Raw genomic sequence first — 23,912 nt, 5'->3', positions numbered from 1 at the left:
CACAGATTGTGTCTGGAAACATTGTCCTCAGATTGCGTGCGTGCATTCAGGGGAACAAAAGGAGCCAAACACAACCAAACGCAGCTCCTTCTCCACAGCAGCTCCTTCCTAAGAGGCAGGCGTCACTCCACTAAACCGACGAACCTCGACTCTGCCGACGGACGTTTGGTTTGACGGGACGCCGCAGGACCGCGGTGACGCTGAGCTGCTCTGAGGAGGCAGGGACGCCGGCCTCTGAGAGGCTACAGACCTGCAGCAACATCATTTAACTATAGCCTCGTTTCCACTGTCAGTCCGGTACGGGTCGGGTCGCTTTGGGGTCAGCTTGCGTTCCCACTGTACAAAGGGGACCCTCAGGGGTGGGCGGAGTGCGTGCCGAAGCGTAAATAGCAAATCAAATCAAATTTATTTGTAGCACATTCCATGTACAAAACAATTTACATAAAATAAAAGCATTGCAGCAGGGAGTGGAAGAAGCATTAAACATACATAAAATAATAGACCCTCAGGGGTGGGCGGAGTAGGCTCCAGACTAGGCATGGGCCGGTTACCGGTCCATATGGGGGGGTCCGTGGCGTAGTGGGTTGAGCAGGCGCCCCATGTACAGAGGCTACAGTCCTCGCTGCAGCTGGCCCCGGTTCGATTCCCGCATGGGACGGCCCTTTGCTGCGTGTTGTTCCCCCTCTCTCTGCCCCCTGCTTCCTGTCTCTCTCCAACTGTCCTGTCCATTAAAGGCATAAAAGCCCAAAAAAAGAATAAAAATCCATTTTCTGTCACACCGTCCCTGCGGTTTGAGCGTTTTTTAAATTTATTTATTTTTTTATGTGGCGTCTCCTCAGAGAGAAAGTGGCGGTCCCCCGCGCCCCTCGGCTTGCTGTGAGTGGCGAGCAGGCAGATCTGCAGGCTGAATGATGGCTGAAGGAGGCGAGCCTCCCAAACATCTGATTTTTTTGTTGTAGTCAAAATTTGCGCGGAAAACGACAAACAGGATGGACCGATTCGAATCAACACAGTGACCACGTCAACTCGTGAACACGTTGACGGAGACTGGCAGAACTTTAGGGAATTTGCTGTTGTTTCATTCACTGGAAGTGGCTTTGAGTGTTATGAAAAGCGCTATATAAAACTGATCTATTATTATCATTGTTGCATCCTGAAAGGCAACGATAATTCCCAAGTGTGCTTTGGCTCCTCCCCAAGGGAACCGGTCCTGTGTGCTCGGTACCCCAAGCAGAAGGGTTACAGAAATGGTAACGGGTTCCATGGGACCGGTACGCTTTGGTGGTAATGGAAACACTGAAATAAGCGAACCGTTCTGAACCGACCCGTACCGGACTGCATAGTGGAAACGAGGCTTATTAGACGCTCGTATTTAAAGAGACGTGAAGCTGAAACAGAGCGAGGCTTTTTACTGCCTCGCACCCCAATGGTTTTAGTGCTGGCATCGTTGTTTTCATCCAACAAGCTCTGGCATAGTTTGCTTTTACTTTTTACTGCATTTATTCATCCTTTGGGTCAAATATTGCAGAACTTTAACATCAATTATCACAGTTATGCAGACGATACACAACTTTATGTGTCTCAGTTTTAAAATCTTTACTCTGGCTTCCAGTCAGTCACAGAATAGACTTTAAAAGCCTGCTGATGGTTTACAATCTGTGATCTGTTCAGAGAATATAAAGCCAGCAGAGCTCTGAGATCCAAGGACTCAGGTCAGCTGGTCCAGTCCAGAGTCCAGACTAAACATGGAGAAGCAGCATTTAGCTGTTCTGCTGCTAACAAGTGGAACAAACTGCCAGTGGAGATTAAACTTTCACCAAATGGAGACATTTTTAAATCCAGGTTAAAGACATTTCTGTTCTCATGTGTCTATGCATGAAATCTGCACGATATCTTTGAACTTATCTGGACTGTTGCTTGTTTTTAAATTCATTTAAATGATTTTATTTGTTTCTCTTTATATTCTTTTATGTATTTTTAATGCTTCTTCCACTCCCTGCTGCAATGCTTTTAGTTTATGTGAAGCACTTTGAATTGTTCTGTACATGAAATGTGCTACAAATAAATTTGATTTGATTTGTAAAGCTTTTAATGACTAAGCATCTGTGGGATTTACCCTAATTTTAAAGACTCCAAACATTTAAAAACAGAAGTCAGTAACGGGTTAAACAAGGTGAACGAGCACTAAAGTTGGTAAAAGCTTTAAATTCAGAGCCCCAAACGAAACGTGTACAATTCAAAGATGTTGGTGAAAGTCATCTTTTACATTTTAACACCCTTTAGTATCCGACATCAGTCCTACTTCTACACCTCCAGCCTCACATCTGACTGATGTAGCCGCTCATTCAGGCTCAGCATGACCCTCAGAAACGGCTGGAATGTTTCTGTTAACACCGAGCTGTGCGCCCAGGTGATGAATATGTGCAAATATGGATTATGGGAAGGCTGCATTTCCATTTAAATGGGAGAAAAATGAGATCTAGTGATTGGTCTGTAGGGTGCAGGAGCAGAGGGGAAATAAAACGGTGGGATTATAAAGAGAGAAAAGGGAGTTTAATAAATGTTACACCAGCAGGGAGTCGGATGGAAACGGTCAGACATTACAGGAGGGAACTGGTTGCTGATCTGAGGGCCAAATATCTGAGAAAGGCCAGTGGCATGAAAGTAAAGCCATGTTTTTATTGTAGATTTAATTTATCTGGACTGCTACTTGTTTTTAAATTAATTTAAATTACTTTATTTGTTTCTCTTTATATTCTTTTATGTATTTTTAATGCTTCTTCCACTCCCTGCTGCAATGTTTTTATTTTATGTAAAGCACTTTGAATTGTTCTGTACATGAAATGTGCTATATAAATAAATTTGATTTGTTTTAGATATGTTACACAATGCTGAATGTAAATTATATGTTATCCAAAAGCTGCAGAGTTAAAGGGAAATTAAGAATCAAGAATCTTTATTGTCACTATGCAGGCACAATGAAATTCAGGAGCTCTTGGCTTTGGATACACAAAAAATATAAAAAGATATCTAAATAATATACAAGAGAATAAAAATTGTAAAAGTTAAAGTAAAAAGTAAAAAAAGTTACAGTGCAATCCGGTTATTGTATGACTGTATTGTACATATTGCAGCATAAGTAAGTCAAATAAATCAAATTATATCCCAACTGGTCCTCTGGTCTTTAGAAAAATGGAGCTTATTAGAACGTATTTGATGATTTTCTGAGGGAAACCTGGTGGTGTCAGGCCATCCGAAGGTGGGTCGGTTACAGTAGGACGGAGCTTTCTGTGCACCATCTGCTTCCTAACAACCAACACATTTGGTTCATTTAAACCCTGAAGGTGATCCAGCTTTAACCACGCTGTTTGAACACCTTCAGAAAACATCGGACAAAGAGAAAGAGCGAGGAGCCGTTTCCTCTCTGTGACCGTCGAGCTCCACAGACGGATTACGGTCATCTTCTTCAGTTCTGCTCAAAGACACGAGCGGGTGGACGCTCCGCCGAAGATAATTCAGACTGAAGGACACGTCGCCACCGACCCGGCTGGGCGCTCAGGTGGGAGTCGAGCAGAATTCAGAGCATTATTTCAGCCCCGGTGTGGCAGTTTTCAATCAAAAACAGCTCCAGTTGCAAGAGCTTGGAACCGCACTGCCCTATCATTATCGGCAACAAGTTTTACGGCTGGTTCACTCCTCTTCACGGCCTTCTACCGTGTAAAGCTGTACACAAAGTTCATTACACTAATTTGAGGCCATCTTGGATTTACTCCAATATAACCGATTCCTGTAATGGGTGCAAACAATCCCCAGCCGACCATTCCCATATGTTTGGGTTTTGTCCAAACATATGCGACTCATACTTCTTAATTGGAAACACCCTCAACCTAAAGAGGTGCTACTGTCCATTAAACTTGAAAAGCTCAGATTTTCCCTCAATGGTTCCTCAGGCCCTTTTGAAAAGACTTGGAGAACTCTCTTAAACTATATTGATAGATCTCTGCCTGACTGCGACGACTGAGCCCCCCATATATATATTTATTTATGTTTTATTTATTTTCTTTTTTCATTGTTGTTGTTTTTTTTAACATTTTTATTTCAATTTACTAGTTTACTTTGTCGTTTTCCACATTCGTGTGTTTGTTGTATGTGTCTTGTACTGTTTATATGTTGATATTGAATTCGTAGAAAATTGGGGTGGGATTGTGGGAGGGATAAAAAATAAAAACTGGGGAAAAATGATAAAATGGAAGGCTTCTCTGTTGCGCTGTACTGCTACATTGCTACCTGTGAAATTGCTTCCAATAAAGAAAGTCTATAAAAAAAAGAGCTCCAGTTAAATGCAGGAAAATTAAAACATTTTGGAAAACAATTAAGCAAACTATAGAACATCTCGTTTCGTAGGACATTCCTCTGGATCCAGTGTGAACCGTTACTGATTGACACGTGTCTACTGCGAGCTAAAAGACTGATCGCACTCTTCTGGAAGAAAACAACAGCGCCGGGTATCAAACGATGGATCATACGAATGCTGGATAACATATCTCCTAAAAGGGAAAAGTGAGTTATTCGAAAACATATGGAGACCAATCTGGACATTTGTGGATGGGGTGGACTCGTCTCAGGAGGTAGAGGTTATCTAAGGACGGGAACGGCCGGGCCAGGATGCCAAGAGCCAACAGCGTCTCTGCATGGAACTACTACCACCTGCACATTTAAGATGTATATCTGCAGATGTGTATCCAAAGAGGACACCTGTTGTTGTTGTTGCCTTGGTTATATGGGGCGTGTGTGAAGAGCTCCAGTTAAATTAGCAGCACTGCTGCACCCACAGTCCACATTAACATGGAACACCTCCCGCTGAGATTCTGACCTCCAGCAGAGATGCACAACAACATCTACATGAGCAGGCCGCCCTTTTATTTCCATTTCCTGCTCTGCCAGACAGGCGCCTGCAGAGCTGCGAGCTCCATTTTTAAATCTGGGATCAGATTTTAACATATTCACAAACAAAAACAACCACTAATGATCAATTACACGCGGGGACACGCTGCCCTTTGGCTTCGTTTCAGAGGCTTTTCAGGATTATATGTATTATTCACGGTCACAGCACAACCTCAGGAGACGCCCTTTCGGACGGATGATGGACGTTTTTCAGGAGGAGCCGTGAAGGTGGCAGGGGCGTGAAACCCAGACACAAGGTGTGAACGTGAGCAAATAATGAGCTTCAGGCATCGACCGGTTCGGGACCGCAACCTTAATCTCCGATTTCCTCCCCGTGTTCCTCGAGGGGAGTCGCCTCCACTCGAGGAGATTTTGGGTGGAGGAGGTGAGAGCAGGGGAGGAGGGACGCAAAGGATGCAAAGGAAGACGGAGCGGCACCCAAAAATAGCTTTTCGTTCACATGGAAACCACACAAATGAGATGGGGAGGAAGGAGGAAGGGACAGCGAGAGCGAGGAAGAAAGGAGCGGTGCCTAAATAAGAGTGATAAAAAGAGAGGAAGAAGAAGTGGAAACCTTTTTTAAGACCCAACTAAAACAACTTGTTTGATTAAAGACATTAAACAGCATTTATTGGATTAAATTAGAGCTGCTGGGAAAAAAAAAGCTTCACTCAGGACTGAAGAAGCCTTTCGGATGGGAGGCGAAACCATTCGTTCATCCATCATTCTGACTGAGAATCTACAATTTAAATCAGAACTCCAAACAAAGACAGCATACAGACGTTTCTAAGCACCTGATCTCTGCTTTCGTTAAGTCTTTAAGTCCTAACTTTGTGTGTTTGAGCTTTTTCTGTTGGCGTGTGTGCGGTACCTGTCCAGGTCGTCGGCGTCCTGCATGTTGAACAGCATGGAGGGAATCAGTTTGTCCATGTGCTGCGGCTCCCAGATGATGGCCTGCAGCTCGTCGTTCACCGTCTTCCTCACCACGCCCTGAAGGCCTTTGATCCCGGCGACGCGGATCCTGACGCAGAAACACAGAAGACGCTCAAAGCAACGGAGGCACGAGGACGCCGAGGCGCCAAACACGGCCGGCGCTCCCATTATTTCTCCTGTTTCCAACTTCCTGGTCATAGATCGTTGCCTTAAAGGGATAGTTCGCCTCTTTTGACATGAAGCTGTATGACATCCCATATCAGCAACATCATTTCTGAACATCTTCTTACCCCCTGCTGCGTCCTGTGAGCAGAGTTCCAGCCTCGTTTTGGTGTTGATGAAAGTAGTCCGGCTAGTTGGCTGGGGTTTAAAAAATAAAGCGTCTTGCTTCTCAAAACAATATGCGTTCAACAGAGTAATACATTTGCATCACAAAATCGTTCTCCAGGAAAAAGTCAGACCTCACAATCGCTTGGCGCTATTTTCTCTCCCTTCGTATAACTGCGGGCTGACTGTTGAACGCATATTGTTTTGAGAAGCAAAACGCTTTATTTTTTAAACCCCAGCCAACTAGCCGGACTACCTTCATCAACACCAAATCGAGACTGGAACTCGGCTCAGTTATTAGCTGTAATGTTATATAGTTTTTCCACTTGTAAGTCGCTTTGGATAGAAGCGTCTGCTAAATACATAAACATAAGTCAATGTTCATAAATGATATTGCTGATATGGGATGTCATACAGCTTCATGTCAAAAGAGGCGAACTATCCCTTTAAATCACGATACACAATGTTTCCCAACATTAATGATCCGATTAATTCGGCTGATCCAATGCTAACATAGATGCTAACACGCTGAACTGGTGAAGTTCTCCTTAAATTAGGCCAAACATTTGGAGGAAGAATCTCTCTAACCCGTCTGCACAGCCTGATTTCAGAAGCCCAGAGAGGCCGACTCTCTGAGTAATAATGCAAAAACACAGGGCGGGTGACCCCAGCTTGGGGCTTTATCCAATCACAGCCAGAGAAATCCTATTTGGGAATTCATCTCCACCTTTGAAAGGAATAATGAAACACGGAGGAGAGAAAAGAAGAAGTCCTACTGTTTGCAGCGAGGCAGCGGTGAGAATAAAGAGATAACTCGGAAATTATCCCAGCATTCCCCAGATGCTGCAGCCCTCTACTTCCAATAAAACACAAACACACATGCACACAAGTAGAGATAAAAGTGGATTTTATGCAGAAATGCGCTCACACACACACCTCAGCACTCAGAGGTCTCAGCTGCTGCTGAGAGTTTGGCAAACAGCGTCAATCACTCCGAGCAGGGAGGCTATTTTCATAATGAATGAGACAGAAAAGTCTTCAGATATTGTTTTCATACGCTGCTCATCTGTGTTAGAATCAAACTGTGGTGCACAGCCTCGTCAGGGCATCGCTGCCTCCACCATCCGGCTATTTTTACCTTCCTAAAAAAGGCTGGAGAGCAGAGGGAGCCTTCAAACAATGAAACTTTTCATCATAACTTCCATCTTTGTTTTACTGAAGCGTCCTTCAAAAGATTTTTTTTTTTTTTTTCATATTACATTTAAGTCATTGAGCCACACTTTTATCTAAAAAAATAAATAAATAAATAAATTTGGACTAAAGCTTCTTAAAAAATGTTAAGAAGCAGAAGAAGACCAGCAAAGATCAGAAAACACTTCTCCAGCTTTCTGAAGGTCTTTCAAAGTTTTTCTTTGGACATTTTCTGCTTTTTCACTCATTTTTCAGTCCTTGTGCCCAAACATTTTCATAAGAATTAGTGTGTTTTTTTCTCTGTTAAGCCCCTTAACTCTGACCTGTGAACCATTCAGGCAGGAAAAAGGCTCCTAACTCAAGGGATGAACCAGTGTTGTGTCCACACAGAACAGACAACTTAGCAAAGAAGCCATTTTAAATTGGATCTTTAGGCTCTTTGTTCCCAGCAGCCTGTCACAGAGACACATCATTTGTTCCCATTTCTTTAGCTGCATGTGTGAAAAACAGCAAAGATAACACAGTCTGACAGACAGAAAACAGGATTTCTGCAGCAACAAGGTGATTCCCAAAGAGCTGTTAGCTGAAAACTTGGCACATCTCAGCATGGTGTGCAGTGTGTCCTTAAAACATTTGAGGAAACTGGACAAGTGGAGGACAGAAGAAGAAGTGTCAGGCCTAAAGAACTATCTACAGCAGATGAACAGGATCTGAAAGTGATGTCCTTAAGAAAGAGGAAAACATCCAAAGACCTGACACAGGAGCTGAGAGATGCATCTGGACCTTCAGCTGATCCATCTGCTGTTGGCCCAAGCCTCATCAGAAATGGGCTCCATGGAAGGGTGGCTGTCAGGAAGCCGTTCTTAAGGAAGGGAAACAGGGAGAAAAGGCTGAGCTGGGCCAAAGGACACAAGAAGTGGGCTGAAAATCAGTGGCAGCAGGTCTGATGGAGGGATGAATCCTCCCCAGAGCCCGGAGCTCAACATTACTGAAGCAGTGTGGGATCATGTTGGCAGAGAACGCAACAAAAGAAGAGCTTTGGGATGTCCTTCAAGAAGCCTGGAGAACTATTCCTGAAGACTCCTTAAAGCAAGGACAGAAAGCTCGTCTGAGAGGGTTCAGGCTGTGCTGGAGGAGAAAGCAGCTCAGAGCAGATATTCACCTTAAAGCTGCTCAGAACTGAACATGACTGTAAGCACTCGTATCTTTGCACTCCTGAGGTGGCGTTACTCAGCGGAAGGGAGAGGCCATGAAATATGGATCAGGTGGAGATATATTTAGATCAGTATTCAATGGAATCAAGAGAGATGCGAGCTGCTCTGGTGTTACCTCCCCTCCCTCGTGGATGCTGCTGTTTATGTGCAATCCTTCGCTAAGTTCAAAAGAAAACCGTAAAACCTCAAACATACATATGCAGCAGCGAGCAGCTTAGTATTGAAATGTAAAAAAAAATCCACCCGAGTGATGTCCCTGCAGGTTTTCATTATATCCAAGGGAACACATTCAATGGAAGCAGCTCGTTGCTGTGACTGCTGAAAATCAGTTAATGAAAGGGCTTAGTCTGCTTCTGTTGAGCGCTTTAATAATGCAGCCTCTCCCTGGTCAGATGGGAGTGTTTCTCTGTACATATATGGCCGGCAATTTGTTTGCCAAGGATTCTTGAATCTTGGGGATTTTTGTGAGGAAGGAAGCGGGGAAAGTAGTTCAGTAAATATGAAAATAAGCAGAAATCTCACCTAATTTCACATCTGAATGATAAGACTTAAAATGTCAAGAGGCTTGAGAAATGAATCCTTAGAGTCAGATTGGAGCAAAATACGTCTAATTATAGGAAAAAATTCTGAGACAGCAAGAAGCTGGATACACGTTCTCAACTAAAACACTTTCGGAAGGTGAAGGTGTAAATAATAAATCTACAATTCTTTCAAAAAACTTGCCAGTAAACATTTAAGGTTCCCAGTTTGGTCTATTTTCACATGATATGTCTGGGTGCTGGAAGTGTGTTGACAAAGAACTGCAGGAGGCCCAGTACTGAACCCTGCAGGACTCCGCTCGATGGAACGTTACCAAAAAATTACAAGCTAATAAGCTTGAGTATTAAATAAATAAAAAGATAAACAAACAAACAAATACACACAACTGTTCAAAGAAAATTTACAGTTCAGAGAAGAGCGAGGGCTCTAGTAATGAACCCTGGGGAATCCCTCAGAGGATCGGATGATACAAATAAGAAATAATTCATTTGTCCATATACACACCGTCAGATTTATTATACTTTTTTTTCTAAATTTCATTCCTGTTATTTCTTGGAAGAAATTGCATTTTTTGGACAACTGTTCCTTCCTGCCTTGGATGCTGTGCAGCTGGATTAATTTTTCCCAATACTTTTGTATATTTTACTCTTTTGTCATGATGCATCACCATAGCAACAAGGTGGTTTACAACAGGGAGCAGCTGAATAACATTGGAAAAGCAGAAATAATTCGACAACTGAAGCCAGAAATCCCACTGGAATTGAAAAGGAGGCGTCGTGGATGCAGAGCAGGAGCAAAGAGGAGAGAAAGAAAGAAGAAGAAGTTCAAACCATCTCTGCCATCCTGCATCATGGGAAATGTAAGATCGTTAGCTAACAAGTTGGATGAACTTTTAGCCTTGATAAGGACTCAGCAAGAATATCGGGAATGTAGCATTATGTGTTTTACTGAGACATGGCTACAGGATCATATCCCCGACTCCAGCGTCTCTCTGCCGGGCTTCCTGACTGTACGAGCAGATCGAGATTTAAATAGTAGCAGGAAAAGGAAAGGGGGTGGATTGGCAGTGCTTGTCAACAACAGATGGTGTCACCTGGACATGTTACTGTGAAGAGTCGTATCTGCAGTCCTGACATTGAACTATTGGCAGTAAGTTTTCGTCCATATTATTTGCCAAGAGAGTTCACCAGTGTTGTTTTGGTGGCTGTTTACATTCCACCCTCAGCTGTTGCCGACACTGCATGTGATGTCATCAGTTCCGTTGTTGCTAAGATACAGACTCAACACCCCAATTCTTTTGTGGCAATATCTGGTGATTTTAATCATGCCTCACTCTCTGCTACACTGCCAACTTTTCAACAGTTTGTCAGCTGCTCTACCAGAGAAAACAAGACATTGGATTTGTTTTACACAAATGTCAAGGATTCATACATTTCCAAATCAAGACCTCCCCTGGGAAAATCAGATCACAACCTTGTTTTTCTCTGTTCAGCATATAAACCCCTTGTCCAGAGACTACCTGTCACAAAAAGGACTGTTAGAAAGTGGTCAGAGGAAGCTGAAGAAGCCTTACAGGGTTGTTTTGATGCAACCGATTGGATTTCTCTTTGTAAGCCACATGGAGAGGACATTAATGCCATGACTGAGTGTGTGACTGACTATATAAACTTCTGTGTGGACAACACCATCCCCACCAGAACAGTGAGATGCTTCCCTAATAACAAACCCTGGATCACCAGTGAGCTAAAGGAACTACTGAACAAGAAAAAAAGAGCCTTTAGTGACCGAGACAGGCAGTTACTGAGGAGTATACAGAAGCAGCTTAAAGTCAAGATCAGAGAGAGCAAGGAGGTGTATAGAAAGAAGCTTGAGAGTAAACTGCAGAGGAACAATATCAGAGATGTGTGGTCAGGAATGAAGAAGATCACAGGCCTCAAGCAGAGGGAGGATCGGATGGATGGAAGTCTGGACAGAGCAAATGAGCTGAACACATTCTTCAACAGGTTCAGTCAGGAACAAGCTCACCATCCTCCCCTCCTGTTCCCAGCCAAAGAGACATCCCACCCTCCTCTGACCCACAGCTTTCCTGTAACATCTCCACCTCCACCTCAGTCATGGATTCTTCTGCTTCCACTAGTTTGTCATCAACCCAATCAGGAGATGCTGCTGTCCACCTTTGCCTCCTCCTCCCACTTTTCTGTTTCTAGAAGTCAGGTGAAGAGGCAGTTGGAAAGACTGAACCGGAACAAGGCTGCAGGTCCAGATGGTGTCAGCCCCCGAGTCCTGAAGGCCTGTGCAGAGCAGCTCTGTGGGATTCTGCAACACCTTTTCAACCTTAGCTTGACCCAAGAGAAGGTACCACTGTTGTGGAAGACATCCTGTCTGGTTCCGGTACCAAAGAAAACTCACCCTTCAGACATCAATGACTACAGACCTGTTGCCCTGACATCCCACATCATGAAGGTCCTGGAGAGACTCCTGTTGACCCACCTGTGTAAGCAAACCAGCACATATCAGGACCCCCTGCAGTTTGCTTATCGCCATGGAGTTGGAGTTGAAGACGCTATCATACACCTGCTTCAACAAACCCACTGTCATCTGGACAAAGCAGGCAGCACTGTGAGGATCATGTTCTTTGATTTCTCCAGTGCATTTAACACAATCCAGCCTGATCTGCTTCGTCTGAAACTCCAGAAGACTCAGGTGGAGGCCTCAACAATCACCTGGATTAATGACTACCTGACAAAGAGACCACAGTTTGTCAGACTGAAGAATTGTGTGTCTAACCAGGTGATCAGCAGCACAGGAGCACCACAGGGGACTGTACTCTCACCATTCCTTTTCACTCTGTACACTTCAGACTTCCAGTACAAGTCAGACTCCTGTCATCTACAGAAATATTCAGATGACTCTGCAGTTGTCGGGTGTATCAGAGATGGACAAGAAGCTGAGTACAGAGAGCTGGTGGACCGCTTTGTGGCATGGTGTGGGAACAATCATCTCATCTTGAATGTTAACAAAACAAAGGAGATGATTGTAGATTTCAGGAGAAACAGGGTCAGATCAAACCCTGTTTCCATCATGGGAGAAGAAGTGGAGGTGGTTGAGGAATATAAATACCTTGGTGTTCATGTGGACAACAGACTGGACTGGAGACACAACAGTGAAGCAATCTACAAGAAAGGACAGAGCAGACTGTACTTCTTGAGGAAGCTAAGGTCCTTCAAGGTTTGCAACAAGATGTTGCAGATCTTCTACAAGTCTGTTGTTGAGAGCGTCATTTCCTCTTGCGTCATCTGTTGGGGCAGCAGCATCAGAACCAGGGACCTAAAAAGACTCAACAACCTGATAAAGAAGGCTGGTTCTGTTCTGGGGACGACTGTGGAACCTCTGGAGACAATAATGCAAAGAAGGATTTTGCATAAAATCAAGAGAATTATGGACAACCCTGAACATCCTCTCCATGAGACTGTTATCAGAAAACAGAGTCTCTTCAGTCAAAGGCTTCTTCAGTTTGGATGCAAAACGGACCGCTACAGGAAATCTTTCCTGCCCACAGCCATCAGCATCTATAATAACTCTTTGATTTAATTGAGCTACATCAACATTTAATTTCCCTCTGGGATAAATAAAGTATTTTGAATTGAATTTGAATTGAATTGAATTGAATTATTTATTAAAATTTATGGTAAATTGAAAGGCTCTAGTTCATTTTTACAATCAACCGAGGCATGTTCCTGATGCTCTTGGTTTAACATTGTTGCATCATAATAACCATTTGAATCGGTGTAATGTCTGTATGCGTTTCACTTTGACAGATTTAGCACTGAAGAGGTAAAAATCTGTGGCCAAAATGTATGTGGCATTAAGAGTTTAATTTCCTGAAGACATCCAAGTCTCCATACCTTGAATACAAGATTTTAATGTAAATGTCAACGTCTAAATGTTGTGTACGCAGCTTTGAAAACATCTTTACATGGAAGCATGTTTACAAAGAACTACAGGAGGCCCCTTAATGAACCCTGAGGGACGCCGCAGAGAGGACCACACTTTTTCAGCAAAAAATTACGACATGGAAGCAGAGACATGCCTACAAAAGCCTGATCAAATAAAGAAACGAATGTACTTGCAGGTTATGACTAAGTATTGAAGGTCAGAGGACATCTTTTTGGGACTGTACCTGGTTCTGGTGTCAGGCTCGTCATGAGTCGAGTGGCACATGGCGCTGAACTGGGAGACAAAGAAGTCATAGCGCCGATGATAGGATGGCGTGTCCTCCTCAATGTTGGCAAATTTCACAAACTGCAGAAAAGAACAAAAGAGGAAGAAAACATTGGTTAGCCTCATCGGTCTTAGAATTAAGCACAAATATGAGGCAACAACAACCAATTCTGGTTGGTTTGATGAACAGATGTTACTCTTTATGTGGAGAATCCAATAATAGTGTGGACAAGACTTTCCAATATCCACTTGAAAGTCAAAGTTTGCTGGTATTTTGATCCATCCATCCATTTTCTATACCCTCTTTATGCAATCCAGGTCGCAGAGGGACTGGAACCTATCCCAGCTACCACAGAGTAAACTCTGGAAAACCCTTCCAGTCCATCACAGGCTGGTATTTCCTCTGAGAATAATAAATAAATAAGAATAGAAAAGCTAACAGCTCTTTGGGAATCACCTTGTTGCTGCAGAAATGCTATTTTCTGTTTGTCAGACTGTGTTATCTTTGCTGTTTTTCACACATGCAGCTAAAGAAATGGGAACAAATGTCTCTGTGACAGGCTGCTGGGAACAAAGTGCCTAAAGATCCAGTTTAAAACGGCTTCTTTGCTAAGTTGTCTGTTCTGTGTGGACACAACACTGGTTCATCCCTTGAGTTAGGAGCCTTTTTCCTGCCTGAATGGTTCATAGGTCAGAGTTAGGTGGCTTAACAGAGAAAAAATGGACTGAAAATTAGTGAAAAAGCAGAAAATGTCCAAATAAAAACATTGAAAGACCTTCAGACAGCCTGGAGAACTGTTTTCTGATCTTTGCTGGACTTCTTTTGTTTCTTAACATTTTTTAAAGAAGCTTTAGTCCACATTTATATATAATTTATTTATTTAGATAAAAGATAAAGAGCCTAAAGATCCAGTTTAAAACGGCTTCTTTGCTAAGTTGTCTGTTCTGTGTGGACACAACACTGGTTCATCCCTTGAGTTAGGAGCCTTTTGAACTTTGAAATAGCTTCAGAAAGCCTGGAGAAGTGTTGTTTAAGATCACAAGAAACTCTGGCTGCTTAGAGGAAAATAAAAAGACACGAGGGCTGGATCAGGACCTTTGCTCAATCAGCAATACGCTACTGGACACCTGGTCACATGCTGTTAAATCATCCATCTTCCATCTCTTTGAGAGGCAATAAGGCCGAAAACAGAATTATCTGAACAAGCCTGGAAGTGATGTTCAACAACTTAAAGGGACATTTCGCCTCTTTTGACATGAAGCTGTATGACATCCCATATTAGCAACATCATTTCTGAACATCTTCTTACCCCCTGCTGCGTCCTGTGAGCAGAGTTCCAGCCTCGTTTTGGTGTTGACGAAGGTAGTCCGGCTAGTTGGCTGGGGTCTTGCTTCTCAAAACAACATGCGTTCAAAAGAGTAATACATTTGCATCACAAAATCGTTCTCCAGGGAAAAGTCAGACCTCACAATCTCTTGGCCCTATTTTCTCTCCCTTCGTATCACTGCCTGCTGCTGACAGCCGCGCCTGTTACGGTGTTTGCTGCTCGGTCTGCACAGCAGGCAGTGATACGAAGGGAGAGAAAATATGGCCAAGCGACTGTGAGGTCTGACTTTTTCCTGGAGAAAGATTTTGTGATGCAAATGTATTACTCTTTTGAACGCATGTTGTTTTTTAAACCCCAGCCAACTAGCCGGACTACCTTCATCAACACCAAAACGAGGCTGGAACTCTGCTCACAGGACGCAGCAGGGGGTAAGAAGATGTTCAGAAATGATGTTGCTAATATGGGATGTCATACAGCTTCATGTCAAAAGAGGCGAACTATCCCTTTAAAATCAGAGATGAAAAACTCACTGAAGCTGTCAAACCAACAACCGTAGAGCTCTGAGAAACGGAGAGACAAAGCCGACATGGTTCCTGTGACTAAAAAGCATCGTCTTGCATTGCAAAGCTGACTACAGCCATTGAAGAGCTTCCCCCCTTTTGCCCAGACTATAATTTCCTCGTTCCAAACAAGCATCGAGTGTCCTCTGGAGAGGCCTCTCCTTCTGCCGGCTGCTCTCGAGGAGCGCTTGTCCCTACCCTCTCATTGTCCACTGCGACAAATTGCCTCTGCTCAGTTCGGCATCAATGACAAACCCCCGCTGTTCTACCTGGTAATTTCCTCCCATTTCGTGCTAACCTCTCCTCGGGGGTAATGGCTCAGACGGAAGGCAGCTGGCACACGGGAGCTGCTAATACACCGTACAACTGCACAACCAGAGGAAGTACAGGCGGTGGCTGGTGTTCAGGTCGATGGGAAGCTCCGGTCAGGATTTAAATTTGGGCATCATGGAGACGAGCCTTGAATAGATTTAATTTGGTTTTATTCTGTCATAAAGAAATAAAACAGATCTTACAGGTGACTGACATTAAAGTGTATTAAAACCATCAAACAGCAGCTCCCATTCGTCCATTCCCGGCTTTTCTAGGTCAAAGCATTTCTCCTCTTCTGCTCGTTTTCACTCCTCCAACCGTTAACTTTGAGATGTTTCTTGAACTCTGGACTTTAGCAGAGAACATTGGCTCTAATCTGATGGCTCTAACGCTCTCCACAGGGTGCTTGCTCTTTTTCCAAATTAAAATTCCAGAGTTTTTCCAGACTATTTTAGAAATGATACCTTTTTCCCCCCCAAGACCTTAACTTTATGTATTTGTAACTTGTGTGCCTACTGCCTACTTCAGATTGTACCAACTGTGTTTATTAGAAATGTTATTTTTTTATAGGCTAGCATTCAATGAACAAATGCATTATTCACAGTAAATTATGCTTTTACTGATGAAAACGTTTCAAAACATGAAAATCACAAGTACATGAATTTCACATCAAACAAGTGTCACAAAAACTATCTATAAAATAAATAAATAAATGAATGTATGTAGAATTCAGTCTCTTCACTCACATCTCATCCCATTAGGCTAATACAGTACGTGACCAGATACTAAAATTATAGTTTTATAGCCTACCTTCCTATTTCTCATTTCACAATGCCTTTCAGCATACTGTAACATTCTACCATACATTTATTTTCCATACTTTATTCAGACTTTCACACAAAATTCAAGACTTTAAGGTCTGAAAACAGTGCTTCAAAATTCCATACTTATTAACTTTCAAGACTTGCACAAGCACCCTGTTATTGGTAAAGTTTTGGCTTTTTAAACCTAGTTTTGGTTATAAAATATCGAAAATTTTCTCTATTTTGAATTAAAACAGGTTTTACTATTTGAAAAAAAAACGGTCAGCAGATTATCCAACTTTTTAATATCGTGGTGTTCTCTAATCTGATGGCTGCCACTCTCTCCAGCAGAGGGTCTTCCTTGCCTTGTTCACCAGTTTAAACCCATTCCAGTCCAGTTAAGTCCTGAAACACCCATCGATGGCTTACTTTGAGTAAAAATCAAGGCCGTTCTGGAACCGTGTGGTAGAAATGCTTGATTTTGGACTCTTTTGAAAGCTAATCACAGTCAGATTAAGCCAGTATTACATTCCCATTTACTATAAAAACCCAACCACACCAAAGCCTGACGCCGATGATTTAATACCAATAAGAAGAGAATATTTCTAAAGGTCTGACCTAAAACAGGCTCCACTATGTCCTGGAGCATAAAAACTTTGAGTTTTGCCGTCTCTTGAGCCACATTTTTACCTCCACAACTCTAAAGAACCTACGTGTCATCCCTCTGATATACGAGGTTACACAGTTGTATAAACTTTATGACGTTTACTGCTGACTAAAAGAGACCCTTGTTGGTAACTGTGGCCTTTGCTCTGTGGCACTTCAGCACTCTGAAGTAAACCTCGGATCAAGCCACTCATTACTGTCATAACAGATCATAACCCACTTGTTTTTCTATCCCAAAAGTAGAATCAAAGGCTCATGCGTTGGGCTATAACCACCCAACACTACCATCTTGACATTAGACATAAAAGTGATGCAGCCAGTTTCTGAGCCGATGCTCTCTGTAGATTGCAGGTTTTACAACCCTCACATGTGGTGTTTTGTTATATTGAACATAAACTATGTCGTTTATGTTTGGGGGGGAGGTGTAGCTTTATTTTTAGCTGTGCGGTTTGAACAGGCCAATCAGAAAGCCAGTTTATCTTTTTTACACCATTGGTTTCCTGCGTTTCAGTGGGCAGCTGGTTGGGTTCGTGTCAACCCAGACTCACAGCAAAATGTGTGATAGCTACGTTGGTTCACATGGGAAAACGTAGTATTGTCACTATATGGTCCCCAAAATTGGGACAATACTACGTTTTATTTTACCTATTTCATTTACATTGCCTTGCAACCAGGTCACGCAACTATCACGTTTCCCCTCAACAAAAAAAAAAAAAGAAAATGGCCGACTGTCGGCCTATTTTCTGTGAAAAACACAACATTTTAAGAAAGTATCTGCATTTGTATGCATTTCGATGACATTTCTAGCGAGAACTATGCAGGGGACTGTGGACAATCTTTTGTTTTATTAGTTTCGCCAAAGATTTTAGTATCTTCTTAACAACGGTAGAAAACTTTTTATTCTTACGTTTTCTTATGTATGCTTACGTTTTTTTTAAATCTTTGGCGAAAATAATAAAACAAAAGATAGTCTAAAGTCCCTGAATGAAGATTATGAAAATATTATGCATAGTTCTTGCTAGAAATGCCATCGTGAGTCTGGGTTGTTTGTGTAAGCAGCTGGCCTCTGGTGTCTTTCACACTTTGGCTGAGAAATGTTATCGTGTTTGTTCGTGTGTGTGACGGTACTTTGTTAGACTTAAATTTGGTTGGAAATTATATTTTGGGTTTAACCCAGATTAGCATCCTTTAGCTTCAGTTGTTCATTTAGTTGTGTTACGGGTTGTTGTCACTTGGTTTTCTTTGTTTATTCAAAGATACTTTTGGGGAAACATCCTGACGGAGAACTTCGAAAGGTTTAATAGCCTCTGCGTGACCACGGAGACGGATTGACGGAGAAGCATACCGAGGCTTTTAGATACAAACACTGGAACTATCCCTTTTGCTTCCCTCTGGTGACTTTAGATCAGAGATACTCATTGCGTGACTCGCATAGTAGCTTATAACAATATGGTAACAATAACAATACATTTTTTCAAATAACATACAGCGAATACTGCACAGTATTAAGTATTTTCATTAAGTATTAATTAAGGCTTAATGGTGTTTCCTAAAGGGGGAACTGTTAAACCTGGCAACGCAGCCCGCTTAAACCACCATCACACCTGACCGCAGAGCACGCTAGCTCCTTTAGCCAGCGCGAGATGCAGGCACCATGGATCGGTTTTTAATTAAAAAAGGGCAAAAACCAGCACAGAAACCATGCTCATCCTGAATGTCTCACTATGATTACAACAACAAACTACAAATACAACATGAAGAAAGTCGAGCACATGCACGCCAGCTTCTGCTCATCCCAGTATTAAGGTAAATGTGGTCTGAATTGAACATGTATTGGCTGTGTTGTTTCTTTTTTTGTGGGATGTTTTATATGTAGAAATGCATATTTGCAAAAGGGGACTTTAGTATGTTGTGGTAAAAGTGGCTCTGCCCTTGATTTTGCTGCCAATGTGGCTCTGGTGAAAAAAATAGTGAGTATCACTGCTTTAGAGGCTACATTTGAAATGAGCTGCCACTAAACAGGCGAGCAAAATGTGCCACAGTGATGCTTCATCATCGATCTGCAGTTTGGAAAGTCGGTTGTATATGCAGATTTAGACCCATTCTGCCTCTTTAACAAGCTTTTGTTGAATTTATGATACCTTTCACAACCGGAAACTTTTACCAAGTGACACAAATTCAACTAAAAGAAACCTAAACCTGCTTTCATATTTCGATTCTACAAGAAAACACCGTTTGATTCGAGTACTTTGCCATGAAATGCGAGGATTCTTTGAATCTGAAAGCAGAACAGCCACAGAAACCTTCTTGCATTCAGACTGAAACCGGCAGAGAACCTGTGATGTGTGAGCGGCTGCAGATGAAATGATGCGACGGTGACAGAGAGATGAAATCTCAAAGGAGCAACAACCAAAACGCTCCAAACACATCAGCCAGACGAACGTGCCCAATGTGACGAGGCCAACGAGGCACAGAAGTAAATAAAGAGATTCTTTTTCAGGTGGGGTTGTATGAAGTGTGAACCAAAATGCAGCCCTGAGACGACCCAAAAACATGGAAAAACCTACCAAGCTTTCTTTATCCCAACAATGACGTTCTTTACTAAAAAAATGGCCTTAGAGGCTATTCTGAGTGCTTAGTTCTAATGCTTTAAATACAAAAATAAGGGAAATAAATGCAGGAAATAGGAGCCAACTATCAGGGGACCGTATTGGCATTTACACATCCATCCGTGAGGGCGTTTCTGGCCCGAGCGGCTGGTTCACTGATGGGCCTGCTGGCTGCTGGAGGGGCAGCTTGACAGTTTGAGTGGGAGGCGGCTTAATGTTGGTCGACTCAAGCCAAGAAGCAATTTCATAGCTCCTTCCGTTGGCCTTAGTTTGGGCTTTAAGTCGTGATAACAGCAGAATATGAGCCACAGCATTCAGTCAGTGTGCACTGCGAATGTGTGTTGGATTTCCTGACTTCTTTTGCTCCATCCTCCCATCGGTGCTACAGTTTGCCAGAGCAAAGTTTCCTGGTATCTGCAGCAGGAGAGTGTTGCAGACAGAGTCCCAACAGGCCGCTTGTTTCCGGAAACATCTTGTTCGCACCGTGGATCAAATCCCACAAAGCATAGCCTTTTCTTGACAGCATCTGAAGCCTGAATGCAGTTTCTGTAGCCTTCCTCCTCACCATGTTTAAACTCTTCAACTCAAACATGAGACCCTGATGAATGCACTACCAGCTAACGTTCAGCTAACATTCAGCTAACGTTCAGCTAACGTTCAGCTAACATTCAGATAACGTTCAGCTAACGTTCGGCTAACATTCAGATAACGTTCAGCTAACGTTCAGCTAACATTCAGATAACGTTCAGCTAACGTTCAGCTAATATTCAGCTAACGTTCAGCTAACATTCAGCTAACGTTCAGCTAACGTTCAGATAACGTTCAGCTAACGCTCAGCTAACGCTCAGCTAACGTTCAGCTAACATTCAGATAACGTTCAGCTAACGTTCAGCTAATATTCAGCTAACATTCAGCTAACGTTCAGCTAACATTCAGCTAACGTTCAGCTAACATTCAGCTAATATTCAGCTACCATTCTCACATCCAGCAGATCTGGTATAAATAAGGACTGAAACGGCCCAAAAAAAATACATATATTTGTAAACAGAAAAATACAAATTAAGCTATTCTTTTTTTTTTTTTTTCGCACTGCATAATTAATTTTTCTTTAACATTTCTACGCACTTACGTCCTGAAACGCATCCATTTCCATTTTATTTCACAATGAATTTTTACATGAAATCATTTAAATATTTATAAAATATAGTTGTATCTATTTCTATTTTAAATTTTTAGCTCAAACGCTGCATGATTAAAGAGGCTTAAAGCATCAAACACACCGACTCCAATTCACTTTGAAGTTTTGCCTAAACTCACATTATAAAGTGATATACAAGTATTAAACTGCCTCCGTGTTTGCACTAAACCGAAGACTTTTCTATATTAAAGAAGGAAAAACTGAACAGACACAGTAAAAAGATGTTGGAAAGCTAAAAATAAACAAAAACACAGAAAGAAAATGGGTTGCTGTAATTATTGTGATTAGATTTAGGCCACAGACACACGATTAAAGACACAGATAAAGAAAAGAGCAAACACGCCCATTTGTAAACCTCAAAATGTGGTGTACAGTCTTAAATCTAAATATAATTATAACATATTTAATAAAATAATCTGCAGTCCTTCTCAGATCTTACAGGTTTAAACCAACAAGCTTAAATAAAAACACTAGTTTCTACTGTAAAACTGTAATTGCTAAGCTTATCTTATTTGACATTTTATAATCAGATCATCATAATATAATCACAACTGTCTGATTTTGTTATTGGCCATCGGCGCGTTTGCTCCACAGAAGGCTCAAACAGACAGAAACAAAGACATAACTGTAGACTAAATAAGTTGGAAGAGGAGCTGACACTTCTCTGACCATCTGTGGACTAAATGTGATGTGTGAAATTAAAAGTGAAGGAGGACAACGAAGCCGACAGCGAAGTCAACAGATGGAATCTAATAAAGACCACATTGATTTTCTGTACAGCCCACTGAGATTAAACAACACTTCGGTCCAGCAGAAACAGAGACATCAAACTGATTTAATGCCAACTTGTACAAAAAAATCTGGAAGATCTAGTTCCCATTTTAGTTTAACTTTAAAAAAAACACCCATCAAGAAATGTCGACTGTCCATAAATCATAGACGAACGTGATTAAAGGAAAATAAATGTGAAAGCCATTCAGACCAAGTGTAACAGGTTTGCTTGGCATGGAATTGGCTGTACTGTACGTGCAGCACAGCTGGCTCCACAGGCTATAAATATTGGACCTGAACTCCCCTGTGAGTCTGACTCATTGGCTTCATGCGTCTGAGTGTGGACGGATGACTGTCTCTTCTATTGAGATGGACGGAGACGCTTCTCACCCCCCCAGACTGCCAATTTCTGCAGATAAAGTCAACTGGCAGGTACATCTAGCAAGAGTGAAGAGTGAAGACCAGCTGGTGCAGACAGAGAAGAAACACTGACGTGTTTATTTGTCGCTCAAAAACAAACACACACACACACACACACACACACACACGAGAATAATAATGGGGTTTCTTTTCTGTTTTGATATTTAAAAAAAAATGGTGCTAGTGGTGTTGTTTTCCAAAATTTTTCAGCATCTTAATTGTTGCGTTTTCTGAATTTTCTGAAATATTTCAGCGTCCGTTTTGTTACGTTTTCTGAAATATTTCAGCGTCCGTTTTGTTACGATTTCTGAAATATTTCAGCGTCCGTTTTGTTACGTTTTCTGAAATATTTCAGCGTCCGTTTTGTTACGTTTTCTGAAATATTTCAGCGTCCGTTTTGTTACGTTTTCTGAAATATTTCAGCGTCCGTTTTGTTACGTTTTCTGAAATATTTCAGCGTCCGTTTTGTTACGATTTCTGAAATATTTCAGCGTCCGTTTTGTTACGATTTCTGAAATATTTCAGCGTCCGTTTTGTTACGTTTTCTGAAATATTTCAGCGTCCGTTTTGTTACGTTTTCTGAAATATTTCAGCGTCCGTTTTGTTACGTTTTCTGAAATATTTCAGCGTCCGTTTTGTTACGTTTTCTGAAATATTTCAGCGTCCGTTTTGTTACGTTTTCTGAAATATTTCAGCGTCCGTTTTGTTACGATTTCTGAAACATTTCAGCGTCCGTTTTGTTACGTTTTCTGAAACATTTCAGCGTCCGTTTTGTTACGTTTTCTGAAATATTTCAGCGTCCGTTTTGTTACGTTTTCTGAAATATTTCAGCGTCCGTTTTGTTACGTTTTCTGAAATATTTCAGCGTCCGTTTTGTTACGTTTTCTGAAATATTTCAGCGTCCGTTTTGTTACGTTTTCTGAAATATTTCAGCGTCTGTTTTGTTACGTTTTCTGAAATATTTCTGCGTCCGTTTTGTTACGTTTTCTGAAATATTTCAGCGTCCGTTTTGTTACGATTTCTGAAATATTTCAGCGTCATCTGATTTGATTAACAAAATATCGTTAAAATATCAAATATCATCATCTAAATGATTTATGAAATGTTTCGTTATTTTCCCCATACATTCTCTGTTGTGGTATTTGTTTGTTTTTTCAGGAAATGTTGACTTGTTTTGTGAAATCTTTGGTTTGTTATGTAAAATGTTTTATTTCATACACCTTAGGGCCACCATACAAACCCAAATGTGCAATGTTTGCAAGTCTTTAGACTCTGCTGAGCCTCCTATTAAAGCTGCAAATCCTCTTTTTTGTTTTCATGAAATTTCTTTTAGCTTTGTGTTGATGTTGCTCTCTAAGACATCTCAAGCAAACAACAAATAAAAAGTGCTTCATTTTGCCCGGCTACAATGCAAAACCAAACACCGACATTAAATGGAGGCGCATTACCTTTGAAGTGGGCCATATGCGGAAAATTTAATTAACATGGCTCTCACCTACAGGCTGCCTGTACCTCTGTTGAAACCCCCCCCCACTCTCCAACCTCCTGATTTGGCCACCCGGCTCTGCATCTGTTCTCCTCTGTCAGAGTCTAAATACCACACATAAATAATGCATAGGCTTCTGCATCTAAACCTGCAGCTCAGTATCCTGCTCAGATCAACCACGAACAATGGCAAGGACAACAGGCTCCGATAGGAAGCGGCATGAAAAGAAGTCGAAGGAAAAACAAAGCATTTTGGGTTCACCTTCAGAGGACTTGGAGGGACAAAATGGAGCCGAGATTTACACCTCATGATAAACGCTTTACAAAAGGATTCGTTGCAGGGAATTAAATTAGCTATGTAAAAGCAAGAATCAGCCTCTGGGCTGAAAG

At 41.9% G+C, this 23,912-nt stretch overlaps 1 protein-coding gene across 4 annotated transcripts in view; it reads right to left on the bottom strand.

Annotated features, from left to right (window-relative positions):
• The window catches only part of efr3a (EFR3 homolog A (S. cerevisiae)), a 158,354-nt gene that overhangs the window by 66,801 nt on the left and 67,641 nt on the right, over positions 1-23,912 (bottom strand). For all 4 annotated transcript variants that reach the window (XM_075482695.1, XM_075482696.1, XM_075482693.1 and 1 more), the window contains 2 exons: positions 13,330-13,451; positions 5,816-5,965 (listed from right to left, as the gene is read on the bottom strand). In XM_075482695.1, coding sequence (XP_075338810.1) covers positions 5,816-5,965; positions 13,330-13,451 — 272 coding nt within the window. The remainder of the gene's footprint in view (positions 1-5,815; positions 5,966-13,329; positions 13,452-23,912) is intronic.

This window comes from Odontesthes bonariensis, chromosome 14, assembly GCF_027942865.1.
Source record: "Odontesthes bonariensis isolate fOdoBon6 chromosome 14, fOdoBon6.hap1, whole genome shotgun sequence".
Taxonomy (NCBI): Eukaryota; Metazoa; Chordata; class Actinopteri; order Atheriniformes; family Atherinopsidae; genus Odontesthes; species Odontesthes bonariensis.
This window is presented reverse-complemented; position numbering and strand designations above follow the sequence as displayed.